Source organism: Canis aureus, chromosome 33, assembly GCF_053574225.1.
Source record: "Canis aureus isolate CA01 chromosome 33, VMU_Caureus_v.1.0, whole genome shotgun sequence".
NCBI lineage: Eukaryota > Metazoa > Chordata > Mammalia > Carnivora > Canidae > Canis > Canis aureus.
This window is the reverse complement of record NC_135643.1, coordinates 3,445,945-3,469,991: the sequence shown is the minus strand read 5'-3', so window position 1 is coordinate 3,469,991 and position 24,047 is coordinate 3,445,945. Positions and strand designations below refer to the sequence as shown.

Genomic DNA, 24,047 nt, shown 5'->3' with positions numbered 1-24,047 from the left:
TTCATTAAGAAACATAAAAGTTTTAATAAAATGGAGAGACATGCTATGTTCCTGGAAAGAAATACTCAATACTGTCAATGTATCAATCCTCCCCCCACCTACCATCTCAAGTTAATATAGAGTTTTCATGTAATGCCAATTAAAATTCCAAACTGAATTATATGGAGTGCTTATTAAACCTGAAGTTTTCTGGACCTTTCTCTAAACCTAGGATTAATTCTGATTTAAGTCCTAGCATCCTAGTCAAAGTTTAAGAACCTTTGTAGTTATCTACTAATGTCTGATCTGAAGGCCATTAATAAAGCAGTTACAGACAATTCTCCACTTAATTGTTCAACTCAACAATTTTTCAACTTTACAATGGTGCAAAAGTAACATGCATTCAACAGAAACTATGTATCAAATTTGGAATTTTGAACTTTTCCTCGGCTAGTTGATATGTGGTACAATACCCTCTCTTGATTCTGGCAGAGGCAGTGAGCCACAGCTCCCAGTTAGCCAATGCAATTGTGAGGGTAAACAACTGATACACTTAAAACCATCCTGTACCAATACACCATTCTTTTTTTTTTCACTTTCACTACAGTATTCAATAAACTACATAATATTCAATACTCTATTATAAAATAGGCTTTGTGTTAGATGGTTTTGCCCAACTGTGGGCTAATAACGTTAAAGTATTCTGAGCACGTTTAAGATAGGCAAGTTAAGCTACAATGTTCAGGAGGATAAATATATTAAATATATTTCTGACATGATATTTTCAACTTATGATGGGTTAACTAGGATGTAACCTCATCATAAGTTGAAGACAACCTGTATTCATGAACTGATCTGACCCCTTTTGGGGGTATTTAGCTGTGGGGGTATTTAGTAGTGTTCTGACAGTTCATATCTGCACTTTGGCATTCAGACTATTTCCCCACACAAATAATCCTACACCTGATAATGAGGTTCTCAGGTCAACCTGCAGTCTAGTATTAACAGTAGTATTAACAGTATTTAATGTCTCTCTATAGAAGTATTTCTGCATGAACATTCGGAGTTCCAACTTGGGAAGCCAAGAATGCATCTCAATTACACACCTAGTACTGCAGGTTTTGCCCAAACAGTGAGAAAGAGATTGCCCCAGATCCAAGCCACCAGCAGTACCCAAGTAACTACAAGCAGCAACTCAACAAGCTATCTCCAGTTTCCACAGTAGTTCCTAACTTTACTTCGGTCATACATCCCTTTGAAAATACAATTAAAGCCATAATACCTTGCCTAAGAAAGACACACGAGTGTCAGTGAACCCCAGGTGAACTACCCCAACTACAAAGTGTAGAGTTCACACAATAAACTGTACACTACAGGCCAATACTGTCCCATACATGTCCAATATAATGTAAGCCACATATGCAACTTTAAATTTTCTAGCAGCTACATTCAAAAGGACAAAAACAGTGAATTTTAGTAATACATTTTTAACACAATATAACCAAAATACTATTAGTTCAACATGTAAGCAATATCATATATTAATGATATATTTTACATTACTTTTTTCACATTAAGGCTTTCAAATCTGATGTGTATTTTACATATATGATACATTTCAATTCAGCCTGGCCCCATTTCAAGTAGTAGCCACATGCAGCTAGTGGATTCTGTATTAGACAGTTTTGCTAGGCTACACACCATCCAGTAATTCTCAAGCTCTTTGGGTTCAGGATCCCATTACAGTCTTAAAAATTCAATTGAAGACCCAAGAGAGCTTTTGCTCATGTGGGTTATATCAATCCATATTTACCATATTAGAAATAAAACTGAGATAGGCCACCTGAGTGGCACAGTCAGTTAAGCATACAACTCTTGATTTTGGCACAGGTCATGATCTCAGGGTCATGAGATCAAGCTGCTCAGTGGGCTCTGTGCTCAGCGTGGAGTCTGCCTGTCCCTGTCACACTTCCACTGCCCCTTCCCATGCTTGCACTCAAGTGCACTTACACACTCTCTAAAATAAATACATTTTTAAAAAGAAATTAAAACAGAATTTTTTCAATCTTTATTAATTTGTGTAAAATAATAAACATATTATTTGTCAACATAAATAACATTTATAAGAAAATAGCTGTTATTTTTCAAAAACAAAAATTTAGAGAGAAAAATGGCAATGCTTTACATTTTTGCATAGTTCTTTAATATTTGCCTTGGTAGTAGACTGCTAGATTATCATAGCCATTTCTGCAGTAAATCCTCTAAGATATACTGTTTGGGCCTAATTAAACATATGAACACAACTTAACCTCAGGTATATAGAGAGGGAAAGATGAAGTTTATCTTCAAGTCCTTTCAAATAATTACAGATATTCTCCTTTGCTATTGTAGCAAAATATGACAATTAGTAGTTTCTTAAAGGTTAGTTGCAAGTATCAATGAATTCCTTGCACTGCTAAACTAAAATTCAATAGTCAATCTTGTACTATGTATTTGTAACATCATACATTTGGAAAATACCAGTTCACTAAGTCAAAGAGATCTTTCATTACACAATTTTAAAAAAATCACATTTGTTAATATCATCAACTATCTCCTCAGAAAAACCTAAGTAATGGGAAACTGTCAAGTTCACAATGGCAAATACAATTTTCCAAATTCTAATTTTCTTTTGAAAGCTCAATTTCCATCACTAATAACATCTGTCAGGTGTTTTCCTTGAAGTGACAGCCTCACTTAATAGAGAAAATATCTGCCAAATACCCAAATCTTAATGAATCATAGTCTGTCAGTCATTCTTTCAAATAAAAATAGTGTTCATGTAAAAAGTAGCTGGTCTAGGAGACAACTCAATCACTCAAGTGCTTTTCCTCAATTATACCACCATATTTCACTATGCAGCAAATGTTTTACATATACTTTCCATTTCTTCACACATTAAAAAGATGTGTACTTACAAAATGGCCAATAATAAAAACATAAAAAGATGTTCAATATCACTTACATTTAGGAAAACGCAAATTAAAACTGCAATGATACACCACTTCACATTCATTAGAATGGTTATCATAAACTTTTTTTTTTTAAATCTTAAAATATCAAGTTTTAGTGAGGATGCAGAGAAATTGGAACCCATGTCATTGCTGGTGGGAATTTTTTAAAATGCAGCTACTATGGAAAACAGTATCCGTTCCTCAAAAAATTAAACACAGAAGTATCACATAAGCCAGTAATTCTACTTCTGGGTATATACCAAAAAGAACTGAAAGCAGGGACTTGAAAAGATATTTGTGTGCTCATTTTCATAGCAACATTATTCACAATTGTCAAAAGTAAAAACAACCCAAAAGTGCCCACTGATGAATAAACAATATGTGATATATACATAAAATGGAATATTATACAGATTTAATAGAAATTCTGATACATGCTACAACATGGATGAACCGTAAAGACATTATTCTGGGATGCCTGCTGGCTCAATGGTTGAGCATCTGCCTTTGGCTCAGGGCGTGATCCCGGGGTTTGGGATCAAGTCCCACATCGGCCTCCTTGCAGGGAGCCTGCTTCTCCCCCTGCCTATGTCTCTGCCTCTCTCTCTCTCTGTGTCTTTCATGAATAAATAAAATCTTTTTTAAAAGACATTATTTCCAGTGAAATAAGCCAGACACAAAAGGCCAAATATTACAGGATTTCGTTTATAAGAGGTACTTAGAATAACCAAATTCATAGAGACAGAGTGCTCACTTCGGCAGCACAGATACAAATTCATAGAGACAGAAAATAAAACAGTGTTTACCACAGGCTGGGGGAGAAGGAATATGGGGAGCTAATGGTTAATAGATATTGAGTTTCAATTAGAGAAAACAAGAAAGTTCTGGAGATCACTAGTGGTAACTGTCACATAACAATGTGAATGTACTTAATGCCACTTAACTGTAAACTTAAAAATGGTCAAAATGGTAATTTTTTTGTTACATACGTTATACCACAATCAAAAAAAGAAGATGTATTCAAGGGGCCAAGATTGATAGAATTTTCACAGCTTTATCAAGGATGTTCTTAAGGGAAACTGGCTTCAAAAATAAGCACACAATTAAAAACAAAACAAAAAAACTGAAGGCAAATGATGATGAAAACTACAATGACTACTAATACAGTTTGGTGCAAACTGTTTTGACTTGTATTAAGGTACTACAAGTTTTACCACCACTGCTATTGCTTTTGAATCATCAACACAAATGCCTAGAGCGTAAAAGGCAAAATTACGTCTTGGTAGTATTATGAAAATAATCTTGACCTGAGGTCTCCTCAAAGGGTCTTGGGGATCCTTTCCCCTAAGGCCCACAAACCATATTTTGAGAACCATTGCTGAAGCCTATTCTTTTAGAAAACCCAATTAATGACAGAACAAAAAAAAAAAAAAAAAGACACACAAAAGATCACTTAGTTCTATTGTTGTTTTTATTTTACCTTTTAAGATGAGAGAAACAAATAGGCCTACATGCTGAGCAGAAATGAGATATAGTAAGAATTAAAGAACAAGCAGCAGAAAACAGAAGAAAAATCAGATAATTGATAAAGTAACAGGGCAGACTAGAGAAATCAGGGACACAGCTTCTAAAGTTGGAAGTAAAAGGAGACACAGATATCAGAGGTAGAATGGGGTGGGGGGGTTACACTTTGACATAAAAAAGCTCTAAGTCCTGAGGATGTACTGCATAACATGGCAACTATAGCTAATAATGTATTCTATATTTGAAAGTTGCTAACAGAGTTTATCTTAAAAGTTTTCATCACAAGAAAAAACAAATGTGTAACTAACATTAAAAAATTAATGATGGATGTTAGCCATATTTATTGTGATCATTTTACAATTTATACAAATATGCAATCATTACATTGTACACCTGAAACTAATGTTCATGTCAATTATATCTCAATTTTTTTTTTTTTTTTTTGTTCCTCTCAATTTTTTTAAAAAAAGCTCTCCTAGGGGTGCCTGGGTGGCTTAGTCGGTTAAGCATCTGCCTTCAAAGTTCTGGGATCAAGCCCCCCATCAGGCTCTCTGCTCAGAGGAGAGTCGGCTTCCTCCCTCTCCCTCTGCTGTTCCCCCAGCTTTGCTCTCTGGTTCTTTCTCTCTCTCTCTAGGTCAAATAAATAAAGTCTTTAAAAATTTTTTTTCTTTTACTATTTTAAAATCATATATCAAGAACTATTCTAACTTTTCACCTGTATGTCTATAAAAATATGCCACTTGTATCACAGAAGCAATGTCATGTCATTTTTAAGAAAATTGTTTTATGATGCCATAGGCACTGTATTTCTCCTGCAAACGCTCAGACGTTTAGTATTCTAGGTATAAGTCAAATGCATTTGTGCCATGATCTAATAAAATTAAAAATATGATGAAACCTTGTTCCTTTTTCTTTTAAATAACATGCAGCACAAATTTGTTAAATGAAATGCAAAAAGGGATTTGATATTACAGCACTAATTCTTAACGTTCCATAACCTTGAACTAGGAACTGAAGGAAGTAGGGGATAAGGATTCAGCTATTTTCTTCTTTTCACTTTCCTTGCTTTCTATAGGAGGTCCTAGATATATATTGCTATGGTACATTCAATTGAAGAAGCTAGAGTAATGTGATTTTATGTTACTTACTTTAGAGTTGGCAAATACATTATTTCATTTACGATGAACATTTCTACACTGACAGAACAGATTCATTTGGGGGAAGCTGCAATTCTAAACTTTGTAAAATTAATCCTGACACCTTAAACTGCAGCACATGGTTTGATGGCTTTAAGGAAAAGCAAAGGGGGAAAGCTTTAACTCAAAAGTGGTTGGGAATAATATCTCCTTCTATCTCAGACTCTGGAGGCAACCATGAATATTCCAGTTGCCTCCAGCATATTAAAAGTCCCTCAATCTCTTAAGCCCACTCCAATCAAAAACCTATGCCTGTACATGCACAGGACCCAATTAAGGAGGTCACATGTAGTAGAAAGAGTGCTAGATTAGTCACGAGACCTAAATTCCTCCTTCCACAATCAACACCAGCAGTGTGACTTTGGGGTCATCCCTTAGTCTACTTTCTCGTAGCTAAATGAGGGAATTAAAACTGGATAATTTAAAAAAACTGGATAATTGCAACAATTATGGGAGATTTAATGATGCACTAGCATTTTAAAAGAACTGTTAGTCCAACACCACCAGTTAATATAAAAATTAGTAATATTTTCCGAAGGGAGCTGAGAAGGTCTTATTCTCAATTCAGATTCTTGTATACCACCTACCAGCCTCATCCCTATATATCCCTATATTTAGTCTTCCAAAAAGCAAAAACCAGTGAACTTACCCACAATATCCATCATAACGTTTTAAAATGCATGTAGCCTTTACTAAGAAAGAGAGCTGCTACTTTAAGGTGAAAACAAATCTGAACCTTAAATCTGTAAATACAAGTTTCTCATACTAGAAATTTATGGCCTTTGGTTACATCCAGCTCTGAACACCATGAATTCAGAGCATCTTGCAAACTCACTTCCAATATTCCTCATGGACAAGAGTACAATCAGCAAAGTGACATACAAAAACACTTTTTTTAAAAATACTTTTTTAAAAAACCCACTGATTTGCAACATTTCTTAAGCTCCCACTTCAGTAAGCTGAAAAACATAAAATCCATAACAGCTAGCTTCAGTATGTTTTTAAAATATGTATCAATTTGGACTGAGATCCTTAGAATTTCTCCTTTGGATTATACAAACAATATTTTGCTAAAAGATAAAAAATTAACAGATTTAACAACCCAGTTAACTATTCACTAGGATTTGAACTAGGCTAGTTGGTAAGAAAAAAAAAAAAAAACTCCTCAGATCTACATTATTGCTTTCAACACCAGTTAACTATCTTACAAACTTCTGTTATTGATCACAGAAAAGACCATTAAAGGCCTATGCAAAGAGATAATATACACATCCTAGTTCTGGAAAAATAACTCAAAACTCATGTCCTACTAATCATGAGTCAGTGCCATCATTTTTTTTATACAAAGAATAGACCATTAATATGCAGTAGGAGAGATTCTGTTATGTAGGCCAGAGAATGAAAAAGTGGGTCATCGCCAGTGATGCGTAATCCTACTCCTGAGTAAGGGTCCCGAAACATTCATCAAGTAAACTATTTTACCATATTATGTGTACATCATTTTAATACTAACATCTTAATGATTCCAGAAAGAACAGTAAAACTTAGACTAACCACAGACAATTTCATTTAAAAAAGAATACTTAAGTATGTAAAAAAACGCCAGTCAGCCCTAACAATGACCCCACTACAAAAAATTAGCAAAATAAGTAGACACAGCAATTAGGCAGAGGAAATGGTGTGTTAGAAATCTCTCTTCCAGATAACCAAAGAAGGAATAGAAGAATGTTGAGGGTGATAATGATTAGTTATTAACAAGACTGCAAAAAGACTTGGTTTGCTACCTCTGATCTGTCATGCCAGGTTTACGCATTCCCTAATCTCAAAGAAAACTGAAGGTCTTTCCATCGAGAAAAGCAACTCCAATACTATACACACTAGTTAGAGGGGTCCCCTAAGGTAATAATCAAGTATTTTCCTCCCCAGAGCACTAAGGATATAAGATCCCCTTCTTCCTAATCTCTCATTCTCTTAGATACCAGTTGTCCCATAAAGCCTTGGTAACTATCAACCACTCAAGAGAAAGCCACAGCCAGTTGACCATTTCCAATAGTATTACTTTAATATTAGGGTATTCAGAGCACATACTTTAGGCCTCTTCAGTTTGCCTTCTCTGTCCCATGGTAGTGGCTTTCTTTAAAGATGACACGGGTCACTCGGGCTAGAACACTGCTGAGAATCACCTAGTAAGAAGAGCAAGCAGACCCGCAAAACAGAAATGTGCTACTTGTGTAATCACTACAGAAATGAAACATGCTAGGAATCCAAAAATAAATCTGGTAGTATTTTTTTCATTCACCTAGATAATGCTCTACCTACATTATCATCAAATATTTCTATCTACTTCTTTTAGCTTCTGTAAAAAGACACAACTTGAAATTTGGGGCCAACCTACTCCTAAACATCAACCAAACAGTTGAATATGTCAAACACAGTTGTTATCCAATTGTTTTATAATAACTATTTACAGGACTTCTGGCTGCTTTTCGATTCAAAACTTCAATCTCTCACAAATGTACTAAATACCTATCATGAGCACAGCACTGCAAGAGATAAGAGATAAGAGGAGTACATTGCCAAATCTTAAGGGGACTTTTAATCTTACAGTAGAGGAAACTTTTTACTACACATTTTCTTAGAATAAAACAAAGCTGTGTAAAATAAGTGCAATATAAGCGGCAGTTGCTACACAGAGGATTAGAGGAAGGCATAATTACACTCATTTGGTTGCAGATAGGGTGTCACAGAAAAAAAAGACTGCAAGAAAGTATTTTAAAGGTTCACTGCAAGATACAATTAAACAGAGTGGGGAGGGAAGTGTATGCATTCTAGGCAATGTAACAACATAAGCTGAAAAACAGGAATGAAAAAGCAAGAGCAAAATGCAGAAAATGTCAAGTCCAAGTGCAGTAATACACATCGAGGATCAGAGTGAGAGAGGGATTAAGCCCGGAGGGGAGCTGGAGTCACACTGCAGAGGACCTTGAATCCCAGAGTGATGAGTTTGCACTTCACTTAGGCAAAGGATCAGAAGTCCATTTCAGGAAGAAAAACTGGGAAGAGTTGATTTGGTGAGTAAAGAGTCTCAAAGAGAAGAATAGTCTGCATAAGAATGTCATTCACTGAGACTTATTAAGGACCCAAACTAGAGCTGACAGCACTAGAAACAAAAAGGCACTGACTCTTCACACATTATCATGGATAAATTTTCTATCCACAAAATAACTTTCTATCCACAAACTGTCATAACCCTTCCTGATACATTCTTTCCAAATAAAAACTTGAAAAACATGAAAATTTCTTTATTTCCAGACACCCTCCAAAATATGAATCACTTGGAGAACACAAATCATTAAAATAACAAAAGAATCCACTAAAGTTGGCATATACTTTCAAACTAGACAGTACTCTGAAAAGCAACATGATTTGAGCACCCATACCCTTATCTTAAGGGGTACTATATAAGGCAACTTCCTAGAGAAGACTTTTTCACAATGATTAAGAAATCATTTTATTTCTTAATTGTGGGATTAAAAAATAAATTGCTGGGACACCTGAGTGGCTCAGTGGTTGAGCATCTGCCTTCAGCTCAGGGCGTGATCCCAAGATCTGGGATCGAATCCCACACCGGGCTCCCTGCATGGAGCCTGCTTCTCCCTCTGCCTATGTCTCTGCCTCTCTGTGTGTGTCTCTCATGAATAAATAAATAAATCTTTAAAAATAAAATAAAAAAATAAGTTGCTAATCTATACTGAAGCTTGTCAAAGAACTCAAATGCATGGTTATCAAACACAATCTTTTCATTATGGTCTCAATCCTAAAACTGTTCATCTTTATCCCTTTCCCTTGCTCCTCTCATCAGCGTAGCAGTAAGAATCCATCACATAGACAGAATCAGATAATGTCAAAATGGAAAAAGATGTTACAGATTCATCTTTATCAACTTCATTTTTTCTTGAGGAAACTGAAGTCAAAATGTCACAATGCAAGTTATTAGCATAACAGAGTATCAGCTGGCCCAACTCCAAATTTTGCCTTTTTTTTTTTTTTTTTTAATAGTTGCCTCCAGGAACTATTAAAGATCCAGGAACTATTTCAAAGATCTAATGAAATGTTAAAATAGGCAAATTAGTAGCAATAGTGTTTCATATTTTAAAATAATATTCACTGCAAAATGCCTCTCTAGAAGCCATACCCCAAACCATGCCCTTAAATTTTACTGGAATTCTACAAGACGAGGACAAACCAAAAAGTCCAAAAATAAAGTATCTCTGTGTCAAAGCCCGACAACCACTTTCCTGCAGAGACATGAAACAGCAGAAAAGTGCTGACTGATCTCATTTGTAAAGATGATATATGCAGACAAGAGAATCTCCAAATTAACTAAGTGCCCAACTATTTAAAACAGCTCAGTCATTAACCACTCAACTTCCCAACTCAGTTCCCTAAAAATAGTAGGCTTGTGGGTAGATGAATGGTTCACCAGATGGATGCAGGATAAAACCAAGGAATAAACAGTCTCAACTCCTTGTAATGAAACCATTCCATAGCTTTGAAATTACCACTCAGGACTCTTAATTTCAGAATTCTAAGTCAAGCCTTTAATCATTTTGATAGCTACCAAATAGGCTCTAGTAAATGTTTATGTTCTACGTCAAGTTTTGACCAAAAAAGGGGGGAAAGAGTGACAGAGAACCAATATAATGTGTAAATAAGATTAGTAAAGAACACTAAAGGTCCAGAATCAATGTAACGACACACAACAATTCTACCTTCTACTACGTTCCATAATATAAACACACCATCAAGGACCTTTTCTATTTTTCCCTCCTGCAGACCTCATAATGGAAAGATGCTAACAAGTATTAATTTATATTTTCAAAATAATTCAAAGACAACCTTTCCAAACTACTCAGCATGAGAAAGTTAGTATTAACCAAGCAAAGTTGACCATAGCTAAAAGCAAAGAAATTTGATGTTAGTGCAACTTAACACCTTTTCTGGGGATAAATGCATAATTTCCACTATATTTTTTCAAAATATTGAAAATTTGTTTATTTTTTTAAGATTTATGCATTTATTGATTCAGAGAGAGCGAAAGAGAGGCAGAGACACAGGCAGAGGGAGAAGCAGGCTCCACACAGGGAGCCCGATGTGGGACTCGATCCCAGGTCTCCAGGATCAGACCCCGGGCTGCAGGCGGCGCTAAACCTCTGCGCCACCAGGGCTACCCAAAATATTGAAAATTTGGAATTGCTTTAGGGCCCTTGAATAAAACTGCCACCTCTAGAGAAAACGTAACAGCAATCAAAATTACAATCAAAGAACTATCCCCACAATGATAACACAAAAGAGAAGCATGTGTTATTAAGAGTCTATGTAATGTTCTTTGCTATGAATTACTTTCATTTTCTTGTCAAAACATACACTTTATCAAGGTAAAAATTCTATATAGCTAATTGAAACTTAAAAATTATATATGGCTAAAATGCCACATAATTATCTAATTAAAATGATTCAATTTTTTACAAATATAAATGTGATACTTTATTCAGTATAAATGTAATACATATTCTACAAGCAAATTACTGCAATTCCATTTATTTATTTATGAGAGACAGAGAAAGAGAGAGGCAGAGACACAGGCAGAGGGAGAAGCAGGCTCCATGCAGAGAGCCCTATGCGGGACTTAATCCCGGGTCTCCAGGACCACGCCCTGGGCCGAAGGGAGGCACCAAACCACTGAACCACCCAGGGATAAATTACTGCAATTCCAGAAGCAGATTTCACTGAAAGCTTATCACCAAATCTGAACCTAAAATTGGCCCATATTTATTGAAAGATTTGGCAATGCACTGTTAGATATTATCATACATTATCTTCTTAATATCACAGACACATTACCTGTTAATCTTTATAATAAATATTAACTCCATCTTATAAAAAAAGGAAACAATGTTTCCAGAGAATTCTATTCAATCAGAACAAAAATTACAGCACAGAAACTGAAGACAGAGATAAATAAGACTGCCCTCAAAGAGCTGTCAGAATCAATTGTACAATGTAAAACACTTTCATAATTGCATATAGCAATACTTTTTTTCTTTAAACTCAGCCACCTCTGTAAAATAAACATGTCAATAGACATGGGGGAGGTACAAATAAATAGGTACAAATGTCCACAGGAAGAAGGGAGTGATCATAACTAGCAGTTAGGATTACACAGGCAAAGGTAGTGATAGGTAAATACAACAGTCACAGAAAATGGCAAATGGGGTACGCTGTGGCTGGAGCAGAGTACTATCAGGATATACCAGAGCTAAGATTTAAAGGGTAGGTTAAGAACTTAAACATGGGATGGGACGTCTGGGTGGCTCAGCAGTTGAGCATCTGCCCTTGGCCCAGGGCGTTATCCTGGAGTCTCTGAATCAAGTCCCACATCAGGCTTTCTGCATGGGGCCTGCTTCTTCCTCTGCCTATGTCTCTGCCTCTCTCTCTGTCTCTCATGAATAAATTAAATAAATAAATTTAATTTAACCTAAAAATAAAATAAAAAATAAAATAAAATAAAATAAAATAAAATAAAATAAAATAAAATAACTAAGCACGAAGAGTGCCTGGCCGGCTCAGTCCATGAAGTATACAACTCTGGATCTCGGGGTTGTGAGTTTGAGCCCCACATTGAGTACGGAGATTGCTTAAAAATAAAACCTGAGAAAGAAAAAAAAAAAAAAAAAAGAACGAAGCATAAATGTGAGTATATGGCCCAAAAATGTGATCAAGATGACTTCTCAGCAACAATCCCTCCTCTTCAAAGCATCAGATTCTCTTGGTATTCTTCATAACTCTCTGGCAGCTCCTTTTTACTCTAAATCAGTGGTTCTCAAGGTATGGTTTCTGGACCAGCAGCATCAGTGAGCAAGTTGTTAGAAATGAAAATTAGGAGCCTTACCCATACATATGAAACAAACTTTGGGGGTCAGGCTCAGCAATATGTGCTTTACCAAGGCCTCCAAATGATTCTGATAAACACCAATGTCTGAGACCAATGTTCTACCAGGGTCCTTCAGTGAGTGCCTTCTCATTCTATACTCTCTCCCTATGCATTATCCTCTCCCAGGGCCTTCAGTGACAGCCAAATGCTCAGTTATCAAAAATACCTATCTCTAAGCCCAGAAACCTTTGCTGCGTACCAAACCCAAACCACATACTCAGCTTCCTACTTGACACTTATTTCCCCCCAGATATTTCAACTAAAACATGTCTGGAACTCCTAGATACCCTCCTTAACTCTCCCCCACCTATCCACTCCCCTGCAAAAAAAAAAAAAAAAAAAAAAAAAAAAAATCCTGTTCCTTCTCTTTTCTTCCCCATCTCAGCATATGATTGATACCTCCAACCCAAGCATAAACAAGTCTTACTTCACAGTTCCTACAATACCCTCCCCCCCCATCACCAGGTCTTCCCATTTAAGCATTATTACATTCATCTCCATTCCTACTGCCACTATCTTAACTAATCATCTAATTTGTACAGACTGTAACCAGTCTCTATATAGAAATCACAATGATCTTGTAAAAATACAAATCAGAGCATGTAACTGCCCTATTTTAAATCCTTCAGTAGCTTCCCATTGTATTATCACATAAAACCTAAAATCCTAAATTCTTGGATCCTGGACACCTTTTCCAATATCATCTTGGGTCCTTTCTCCAAGTGATTCAATAGTAGTCCCCAGCTCTGGGCATATTTCAGTTTCTGAAACTTTTTCCCACATAGAGACTTCTCTCTTCATGATATACTTTATACCACCCTCACTTTAACATCGCTGCTTTTACCTAATTTTTCTCATACGTCAGAGTTTTGGTAAAATATCAAAAAAGGTCTTTCTTGATCCTTCAATAATATAAACCGAATCAGTTATTCTCTCATAAAATCCTGTGCTTTCTTCTCATAACAATTATCAAAATTAACTACATTAACTTGACGATTTTTGTTTAATGTTTATCTTCAATATTAGACTGTAAATTCCATTAGGACAAAGAAATATATGTTTTGTTCTCCACTGTACCTACTACAGAGCCTGGCACACAAAAGGCATTTAATAGCTATGGAGTAGTAACAATTATCAATATTTTTGTTAAATCCTCCCCTTCTGCTCTATCCTCTCTCAGAAACTTTAAGTTACAAGTTACTGGATAGCCACAGATAATTTCTACAAATGAAATATCATGCTTAAGTCCATTATTTTCAGACTGATTTATATTGCAAAATCAAATGTATTTTACTACCTTCCTGTAAAATTAACAGTGAGAGCTGGTTAATGCTTAGCCTAAATTAACTTACCCTAATCTAATCAGTTAACTCTGAGAGAGCTACTGAGCTCCTTGTACAGAAGTCTGCAGTATATTCCTGGCTTCCCAATAACCAGTACTGACAGTACCAACAACCCCCAAGCCATGACAGAAAGTCTTATCCTTACCCATGCAATCATATTCAAAATACCATTCCTATCCAGCCCCCAAAACCTCATAATTAGATTACCTCAACAAATCATGGATAGTGTCCCAGTCTCCAGGTTCTCCGTTTATTTAAGCACTTTGTACCAAACATACTTAGTACATTGAGAATCAAACACATTGAGAACCAACTTCTTCCTATTATCAATCAATATTAAATCCTCTAACTAGCACTGAAGGCCTATGGATGTATGTGATCAAAAAGCCAGTTCTATGTTTTAGTAAAAACTTTAAAGAGTATACTGAATTACATACGCTTGTCAATTTGACACTATTTCAAGCTAAAATTTACTTATGGCTCCATCTCATTTCTATGGGCCCAAATTGGATCTGGTTAGCATGCACTCCAGAAACTAAACTGTTTTTGGAAAAACAATGAAAATGCTCCACAATAATAATATTAGTCCTCTAAACTTTAAGCAGGAATTAAAAAGGCACAAGGTGTAATATGCATCTTCAAACATACACCTACTTAACTAGAGACTATGATACAAGGTGTATACTTCAGAGAAGAAACTACTCCAACAGTTTAAACATACAACATAACTCTGAGATGCCGTTTATTTAAATATATAATATATAAAACGCAGGTATATGTGTACATATATATACATACAGACATAACTTGATTCTCATTATTTGGGGATCCATATTTATAAATTTATGTAGTTGCTAAAATTTATCTGTATTCCCAAAATCAATACAATGGCATTTTCATGATTTGTAGATATGAGTATAGTGCTGGAAATTTTGAGAAGGCCAGCTGGAGTCAACAAGATAGTGTCCTGCCTTGTTTATGAACAAGGGCTCTTTTTGAAGTGTGTTTACTGTCATGTTTTTCTCATATTTGTGCTTTTTATTGGTGATTTCATTGTTTAAAACGGCCCCAAGCATAGTGCCCAAGTGTCATCTAGTATTCCTAAGCTCAAGAAGGCTGTGATGTCCCTTAGAGAGAAAATGTTTTAGCTAAGTTTCATTTAGACATGAGTTACAGCGCTGTTAGCTGTAAGTTCACTTTTAATGAGTAAACAACATACATTAAATAAGATCTTTAAATAGAAATACACATAAAGCAAAGTTATATATTGACTGGTTGACAAAAATGTGAACAGTGTCTTGCAGTACCTCTGCGTGTACTTCTCAAGGGCAATGGTTCAGTACTTACTAACTCACTCTTCAGTGACTTTACAAAACATAACTACTCTCAATAATAAGAATCAAATATGTAAATATATACTTAGAGAAAGAGAAGGAGAGTTTGAGGCAGAACATGAGACAACGATGCAATTTTCATTGCATCCTAGCAGATCTATTGATGACTCAAAGACACTACAGAGGCCATTCTAAACAAGATGCATATGTTTGCAGTAGCATGGCAAAAACACCTCAGGGCACAGCACCTACAGTCTTGGCCCTGTTTAAACAACATGGACCCAAAGCAAAAAAAAAAAAAAAAAAAAAAGTAAAACCTACCAAATTTGTTTTTTGGTCTTTGTTTTCACCCCTTGTCCCACTCCCAATTCAGGTACTCTAAAATCTAATGCTTTTCCACAGCACTTGCCCTAATCTTATAATCCAGCAAATGTATCTGCCAATTACTGAATGATCATTCTTGAATGTGAACCAGACTTTGTGCTTAAACATCTTGTTCAAATCGTCTAAATTATTTGGAAAGGAGAGAGGATAGTAAGCATCTGAAATAAGAAAAAACTGCCAGAACCAAAAAGTAAACTGAATATAGGCAATTTCAGATGCGTGTGTGAGAGAAAAACACAAAATGGAAGAAAGTCTCCCCTCCCCTCCAGAAAAGACGAAGTAAAAATCTAGTCCAAGAAGTGGAGTTGGGTGGTGGGGAAGTTCCACCTTCCAAAAATGGTTTTCTTCAGCTCCTCCTTCATCCTAGCACTTGATTATGGATTTTCCCAAGAAAAACGAAAAATTTATAGCAAAAGCTAGTGGAAAACTCCCAACAGTGACATTAGTCCTTGAATTTTTTTTAAATTATTGTTTGCGGTTGAATGAGCACTCCTCCTTTGAAATTCTTCATTTTTATTTTTATTTTTCAAAATTACTTAATTTTTGTTGAAAATGACTTGCTTAGGGTAATGGTAGGGTATGCTTAGAGCAGTGATAAAAGCCACAAATCCAAAGTCTAGTTTGATGAAACGTTAATGTCTTCTTTCTACTAAATAAAAAACTCATCTGGGATTTTGTGAAATGAAGTGAGTGTAATACCACTCAAGCCACACTTCAATTAGTTACTGCAATTCAAAGAAATACGTACAGCATGTGAGTTAATAGCCGTATCTTCTTAAAAACCGCAACGCAATCTAAACCAACATTGGAAATCCGTGTATAATAAAGAACCCGGAAATTTTACAGCACAGTAAATCTGTCTATCAAAACCAATCACCATATATTCATTCTTTTGAAAAGCTAAGGATCCTTCTCGCACCTCTCCGAGGTTTGGCTAAGCTCATTACTAGGTGCCGTGGCTTGCAAAACAGTAACACCCATTCCTGAATAATTCAAGATTTCTCTCTCTTTACATATTCTATAAACAAAAACCTTCATATTTTTCTTTCACACTAATGTGCTATTCTTTATGGCATTTCGAAAAACGTTAAGTGGAATCTCAGTCTACTGTGTCCAAACCACATCAATGTCTGACTTTCAGAGGACTAAAACTACTCTCTTCAATTTCTTTTCTCTTAACCTTGGACGTTAGAGGGCCAATTATCAACAGACTATTCATGAAACTTTAAAAGTATCTGTTTTGTAATATTCTGCCATTAAAAACTCCAAAGATAAAAAAAAACAAAACTCCAAAGATCAAATGGAGCATTCGATAAATAAGAGAAACTATCTTCTACAAGCCAGTTACACAGGAAACACAAAACTAAAGTGCAGGATCTTGTTGTTGGTTTTTTTTTTGTTGTTTTTTTTGTTTTGTTTTGTTTTGTTTTTTTAATGGTGTAAAGCTTTCTTGTAAGCGGACTTGCAACCGCTGACATAAACTGGTAATGGTAAAGAAGGGCCTAATGCAAAACTTCACCTGCTTTCTTAGCCCCTTTTATTTTATTTTATTTTTTTTAATTTATGATAGTCACACACTATGAGAGAAAGAGAGAGGCAGAGAGAGAAGCAGGCTCCATGCACCGGGAGCCCGACGTGGGATCCGATCCCGGGTCTCCAGGGTCGCGCCCTGGGCCAAAGGCAGGCGCCAAACCGCTGCGCCACCCAGGGATCCCCTCTTAGCCCCTTTTAAAGTACCAGAGAGACGTACTGAAAGGGTATGAATGAACAGAACCTTGTCTGATGACGGTCCTTAAAAAAAAAAAAAAAAAAAAAAAGATCAACGGACTTCAAGTTCACCTGATCCTCCAAATCAACCCGCTAACAATTCGGGGCAAAAAAGCATCACCTCCAACGCACGCACAAGCGCACGCACTGGAACAAACTGTTTCGCAACCGCGGACTGAGTCAGAGCAAACCCAGCTCGACAGTGCGGGCTGCAGGGTCCGGTACCGTGGGGCGCCCGTGGGGGCTCGGGGGAGGGGCCGGGGCCCTGCAGCGGCCTGAGCCGCAGCTGGCAGAGCGGGGCCTCGGTCCTGCTCGGTCTGACCCTCTAACGAGTCGCTGGCCCACGACACCGCGTCACTCGCCAGGACGTCTGCTGTGTGTTTCCCCGCGCCAAGGAGGAACGGTCCCGACAAGGACTTGGAGTCAGTAACGGGAGGCGCGTGCAGCGGTCCGAGCCGCCAGCGGCGAGCAGGGCTGACTCTCAGGCACCCCCCGCGGGCGGGCACCGCCGGGGAGGTGAGGGCGGCAAGGGCGAGCGCAGAGCAGCGCACGGGACCCGCCGCCGCCGCCGCCGCCGCCACGACCCGCCCTCCCTCGCCCGCCGGCCGAGCCCCCCCGGGACCCGTACCTTCGGCCAGCGACTCCTCCAGGGTCACCTGGTGGCGGCCGACCGCGAACACGCGGACCCCCAGCGACGAGCTCCCGGAGCCGGAGCCGGGCCCCGCCGCGCCGGCCGCGCCACCCGCCGCTCCGCCGCCGCCGCCGCCGCCGCCGCCCTCCGACTTGGGCATCCGAGAGAACTTCTTCATCCCGCCGGCGCGCTGCAGGCCCCGGGGCGCGCGCAGGGGCGAGCGAGAGGGCGAGCGAGAGGGCGAGTCCCCGGCCCCGCGCGCTGCGGCCGCCCGAGCCTCACATCCCGAGCCGCCGAGCCCCCGAGCCGAGCGCGCTCCCGGCCCCGCGGCAGCTCCCGGCTCCCGGCTCCCGGCTCCCGCAGAGGGCGGCGGAGAGGGCGGGGCCGGGCCGCGGCGGGGCGGGGCGGGGCGGGGCGCGCGGGGGCGGGGCCGGGGGCGCGGGGGCGACGCCGCCACCTCCGCGAGCGCCCCGGGCGTCCGAGCCGCCTCGCTGGGCGCGGGGAGCGGGAGCGCGAGCGCGAGCCCGGGGTGGGGGCGGGGCCACCTGGCGGGGGGCGACGGGGAAGGGGCGGGCGGCCGGCCCCTCCGGGACTGCGCTGGGCCTCTCCCGCCGCCGCCGCCGCCTCCGGAGCTGCACCGACGCCGCTCGCCCCCCGCGGCCGTCGGCGGGGCCGCGCCGCTGCCAACCGCGCTCGGAGGCCCGACGCTCTGCGCAGGCGCGCTCCCCGCGCCGCCGGAAGTGACGACGCCGGCTCTTGTCACGTGGGGCGGAAGGGGGCGTGGCCGTGCTCGTGGGGGGTGGGGGTGGGGGTGGGGGCTGGGGGCGCTCACGTCCGGCCTCTGCGGCGCCGGCTCCGAGGTGGGACGTGGCCTGGGGCCCGCTTCCCGCGCTCCACGCAGCGGGACCCGTTAGCTCGGCGAGGAGCCGCGTGTCCCTCCCGATGCTTACACGTGCCGCCCGCAGCTTCGCCCCCGCCAAGAAACCCCTCGCTGCACTTCCGAGCCGGCCTTGCAGCCTCCCCGGAGCGTCGTCCGCTCGCCCACCCGCGCCGCGGGAGCTGCGGGCCGCGCGGAACCCGAGCCGGGGCCCGCACGCCGACCTCTGAAGCCTCCGCGCCGCACCCTGCGGCCGGCGCCGCTGCCGGGAAGCGTTTCTGCGCCTGGAGAGTCGCCGAGGAGGCCTCCGGGAGCTCGCGTGCGGCGCCACGGCCGGGTCGGGCGCTCGGGGCAGGTACTGGGTGCATTGACAGGCCACCCAGCCCCTGTGGCCAAGAGAACCTCGTGCACTCGTAGAAGCTTCGCGCCCACGGTCACCCAGCCGGCCAGTGGCAGGGCTGGGACCACAAGGTCCATCTTTCGATGCTCACGTTCGCACTTTAGGCCATTCTGCAAAAGTAGGTTGAAAAACAGCAAATTTAGAAGCGTTTGGAAGCAAAACCAGCCGTTGAGTTTTCCCCGTGGCTCCTTTAACGTAGAGAATGGCCTGCCAGGAATGAACGGATGGATGGATGGATGGATGGATGGATGGATGGATGGACACCCGTTGCATGCATTTCCTAAGCTGCAGGCATCTCCATACCTGCTAGGATGAGGCAGGCAAAGTGAACAGGAGTGTAAGACGCTGGGGAGTGTAAGAGAATGGCGAATTACAGAGCATGTGCATCCTCAGCCTCAGCCTGCTTTCCACCACCACGATCCCGGCCTCATGAATACAGGCCCACTGTGGACAGGGATTCCAATCTCTCAGGAGAAGCCAGATACCTGGATTTTTTATTTTATTTTATTTTATTTTATTTTATTTTTTTTTATTTTTTTATTTTATTTTATTTTTTATTTTATTTTTTGTTTTATTTTTTATTTTATTTTATATTTTATTTTATTTTATTTTATTTTATTTTATTTTATTTTAGTGATATAGTTCCTAAATTGTTTCAATGTAGACCAAGTAAGTTGCGCCTACAGGACTGCAGTATGCAACTTCTACGAAAGGGGATGGACGCGATTCTATCCCAATTTGTTCATGGAACACAGGGAGCTGTGCTTAGGCAAAAGACTTTGAGCTTAATAATATTCGATTTTTTTTTTTTTCTTCCCTCCCCTCTGCTATTTGAAGAGAAGCTATTTCTACCAATGCTGAAACAGTGCTCTGGATTCAGGCTTTTTTTTTTTTTTTTTTTTTTTTTTTTTTGCTGCATGACCCACTAAGCTAAAATTCTTCATCCAGAGACCTGACCTTTAAAGTACATGCCAGATTATATGTCAGATGACTGATGTGGTGTGACAATTGGGGATTTCCACTTAGAAATAAGCTATTTTTCCTCACTGGGGAGATTCACTGAGGAGTCTCATTCCTAGAACATCTTAATTATGTTTTTCAAGCCGACTAATGGAGAAATTTAGTCGTTTCATTCAATTCAAAACTGGTATCAGCCAAACAAACATACAGTCTGGGCCTAAGGCAACTACACCTAATCACAATACAATACTAAAATCTCCTATGATCAGTTTGGGAGCAAGTTTACCACAACTGCTGTGGCAAAGAAACTCGTATAACCTGACTTCTAACGTGAAAGTCAGTAATTAGTTTAAGGTATAAGCCCCTTGAAACACCAAGCAATGTATCCTTTAATTTCTCACCAAAAATATAGTAAAATTTAAACTTTCCCTCATCGTGATAGAATGTTAACTCCACAATATTCCAGGACAGCCACTAACATATTACTTAATAAGCATGCAAAAACATTGTTACTAATAACAAGAATGCCAGACATTTACAAACACTCCTACTACCAAAAGATGCTGAAATTAACTGTCACATTGTATCTTCCTACAGCTTTGTTGAGAATAAGTATCCTTAAACCAATTTGTAGCCAGACATTGAGATGCTAATATATGAAAAAAAAACTCTATTGAGAATGCTAGTGTCTTCCTTTGGTATTCACTCACTCTTAAACATGGTTACAGATGAACTTCAAATTTAACTTGCTGTTGGAAAATAAAATCTCTAGAAAAAAAAAAATGTATGAATAATGAAGATTCTGACCTGTCATTAAGGTAACTTACAGTAAGTACACAGAGAATAGCTTAATAAAGGTAAAAGATTAAAATTATATTTCAGCTTTTTATGCATATCTCAGTATTTCAAATGCTTATAGCAGTACTGCTATAAAAATGGTGGGAAACTAGCCACATAATGAAGACTTTTTTATTTTTTCATTTAATTTCAATTAATTAACATAGAGTGTACTATTGGTTTCAGAGGTAGAGGTCAGTGATTCATCTGTTTTACATAACACCCAGTGCTCATTACATCACATGCTCTCCTCATTGTTTTTTTTTTTTTTTAATTTTTATTTATTTATGATAGTCACACAGAGAGAGAGAGAGAGAGAGAGGCAGAGACACAGGCAGAGGGAGAAGCAGGCTCCATGCACCAGGAGCCCGACGTGGGATTCGATTCCGGGTCTCCAGGATCGCGCCCTGGGCCAAAGGCAGGCGCCAAACCGCTGCGCCACCCAGGGATCCCTCTCCTTATTGTTCTTCACCCAGTTACCCCAACCCCCGGCCCTCTCCCCTCCAGCAACCCTGTTTGTTTCCTATGATTAAGAGTCTCCTATGGGTTGTCTCCCTCTGAAGACTTTTTTTTTTTTTTTTAACAGATTGCTTCAGTTAGCATGGTGTCATGTTACAATATTATGATAAAGTCAAAAGATCATTGTAGCCAATTAAAAGATTCTGAGATCCTTAAACAGGAAGGACTTTGGCAATGGTAGAGGAGGAGGGATTGCTATTGTATTTTTGTGTTCCAGTGGAAATCTATAACCCATTTTGTTACTTTGACCCTCATCTACTTTACTCTAAGGTAGCTCTCAAAGATGTGTGGAGTGAGAAAAACTGGCACAGATCAAACAAAATATGTTTTGACGATATACCTTCTTCTATCATCACTAGCCTCATTATGCTTTGCTGTTAGGAATAAGTATTCTTCCTCCCTAACAGTGTATCTTTCTACCTGACTAAATGACCATATCTTTGCTTTCCAAAAAAGTAAAAGTCCTGAAGTCCATTAGAAGAATATATACATGTCTCCATTATCTTAAAAAGTGTTTTTTTCATGTCACCAATATTTTATTTTCTGAGGCAACTACTCAACATCATCACTATATTTTGTCAAAATTTATATACACCTAAAAAAAATCAATCTGACAGTGTAATTTAAAATACCAAACAGTTCACAAATATTCTTAATAGGAAAAAAGATTTGACATTAAATTCATTTATGATAGGATTTTGCCTAAAACTTGACCATGCTTTTTTTTATTTTTTAAGTTTTATTTTATTTTTTTAAAGATTTTATTTATTATTTATGATAGACACAGAGAGAGACAGAGACATGGGCAGAAGGAGAAGCAGGCTCCCTGCAGGGAGCCTAATGTGGGACTTGGATCATGCCCTGAGCTGAAGCTCAACCGCTGAGCCACCAGTTAAGGGGTCCCTTAACTGTGCCTTTTTTAAAAGACTACAAGGGGCACCTGGTGGCTCAGCGGTTAAGCATCTGCCTTTGGCTCAGGTCATGATCCTGGGATCCAGTCCCACATCAGGCTCCCCACAGGAAGCTTGCTTTTCCCTCTGCCTATGTCTCTGACTCTCTCTCTCTCCTGTCTCTCATGAATAAATAAATATCTTAAAAAAAAAAAAAAAAAGACAGACTCCAGAGGGGGGCAACTTCACCATTAGAAGAGGCACTTTGATGGCCATCCCACCTGAATTGGTAGATGGTGGGGAGGAATGGGGCTAAGTTCCACTGGATATATAGCACCTCAGGTCACATGTCATAGCAAGGATATCTTCCTGCCTAAAGTATTTGTCCCAGTAGATTATGCCACACTCTTGGATATGTTCCTGCCCTCCCTCTTGATAGCTTTGGTATTTCCCTCCCATGGCCAAGCTCTACTGCACTGCTCTTACTCTGCTCCTGGTACATTTATATAGAACTTTAGCAGAATGTAAAATAAGAACTAGAACTTATTGGTTACTTGTGATGTACCAGTGCTATTTTGATGTATTACATGTATTAACTCAGTACAGAAAATGATGAGTCTAAGATTGTGCTTGTATGGTATGTTGCCTTCAAATCTCCACCCAGTAGTATGGCTGATAGTATGATCTAGTAACTTGTGGGGACGGAAAAGCAGTTTTCATGGTTTTGTGAGCAGGTGAGCAGTTCCCCTGGTAAAATACTGAATTATGTCCCAGTATGCTGAACTGATGCTGAATCTCTGCATTTCCACAACATTCACATATACACAAGGAAAATTGTATTCACGTTACCATAGAGGGACAGAGAAATAAAGGATTGAAGCTAAATTCAGCTTTTGTTTTAATACTTTATCAAAATTCACACCTTGTTTTACCCAGTCCTCTGCCAACTGGAGTAGAGACTATTTATTGAACATGTACTATGTGTAAAACCGTGTATGAACCAATATATCATAAGAACTCATACAGTATGGTAGAATCATGGGACTCTGGGGCACCTGGGTGGCTCACTCTGTTAAGTGTCTGCCTTCAGCTCAGGTCACCATCCCAGGGTCCTGTGATCGAGCCTCATATCAGACTACCTACTCAATGGAGAGCCTACTTCTCCCTTTGCCTCTGCTCCTACCCCTGTTTGTGTTTTCTCTGTGTGTGTGTGTGTGTGTGTGTGTGTGTGTGTGTGTGTGTGTGAAATAAATAAATAAATAAATCTTTTAAGAAAATCATGAGACTTTAGAGCTGGAAGGGGATGTAATCAAATGAAGCATCTGAAAGAGGAACAGGAACGTTTATTAAATACCTCGTGTGTCTCAGGCATTATACTGAACACTGTATAAATGTTATCTATGTATCCTCTAGCAAGAG

At 39.5% G+C, this 24,047-nt stretch overlaps 1 protein-coding gene and 1 pseudogene across 5 annotated transcripts in view; one reads left to right on the top strand and one right to left on the bottom strand.

The window, feature by feature from the left end:
- The window catches only part of BMP2K (BMP2 inducible kinase), a 114,950-nt gene extending 96,521 nt beyond the window's left edge, over nucleotides 1-18,429 (bottom strand). For 2 of the 4 annotated variants that reach the window (XM_077882621.1, XM_077882620.1), the window contains exon 1: nucleotides 18,143-18,429. In XM_077882621.1, the coding sequence (XP_077738747.1) occupies nucleotides 18,143-18,323 (181 nt within the window). In that variant the 5' untranslated portion in view covers nucleotides 18,324-18,429. The remainder of the gene's footprint in view (nucleotides 1-18,142) is intronic. The other 2 variants (XM_077882619.1, XM_077882622.1) reach the window with 2 other exon arrangements.
- A 546-nt stretch (nucleotides 18,430-18,975) lies between these two features.
- LOC144304151 (coiled-coil-helix-coiled-coil-helix domain-containing protein 2 pseudogene) overlaps nucleotides 18,976-24,047 on the top strand; it is a 176,556-nt pseudogene continuing 171,484 nt past the window's right edge. Inside the window, exon 1 of the transcript XR_013371107.1 lies at nucleotides 18,976-19,540. The product of XR_013371107.1 is annotated as a coiled-coil-helix-coiled-coil-helix domain-containing protein 2 pseudogene (transcript). The remainder of the gene's footprint in view (nucleotides 19,541-24,047) is intronic.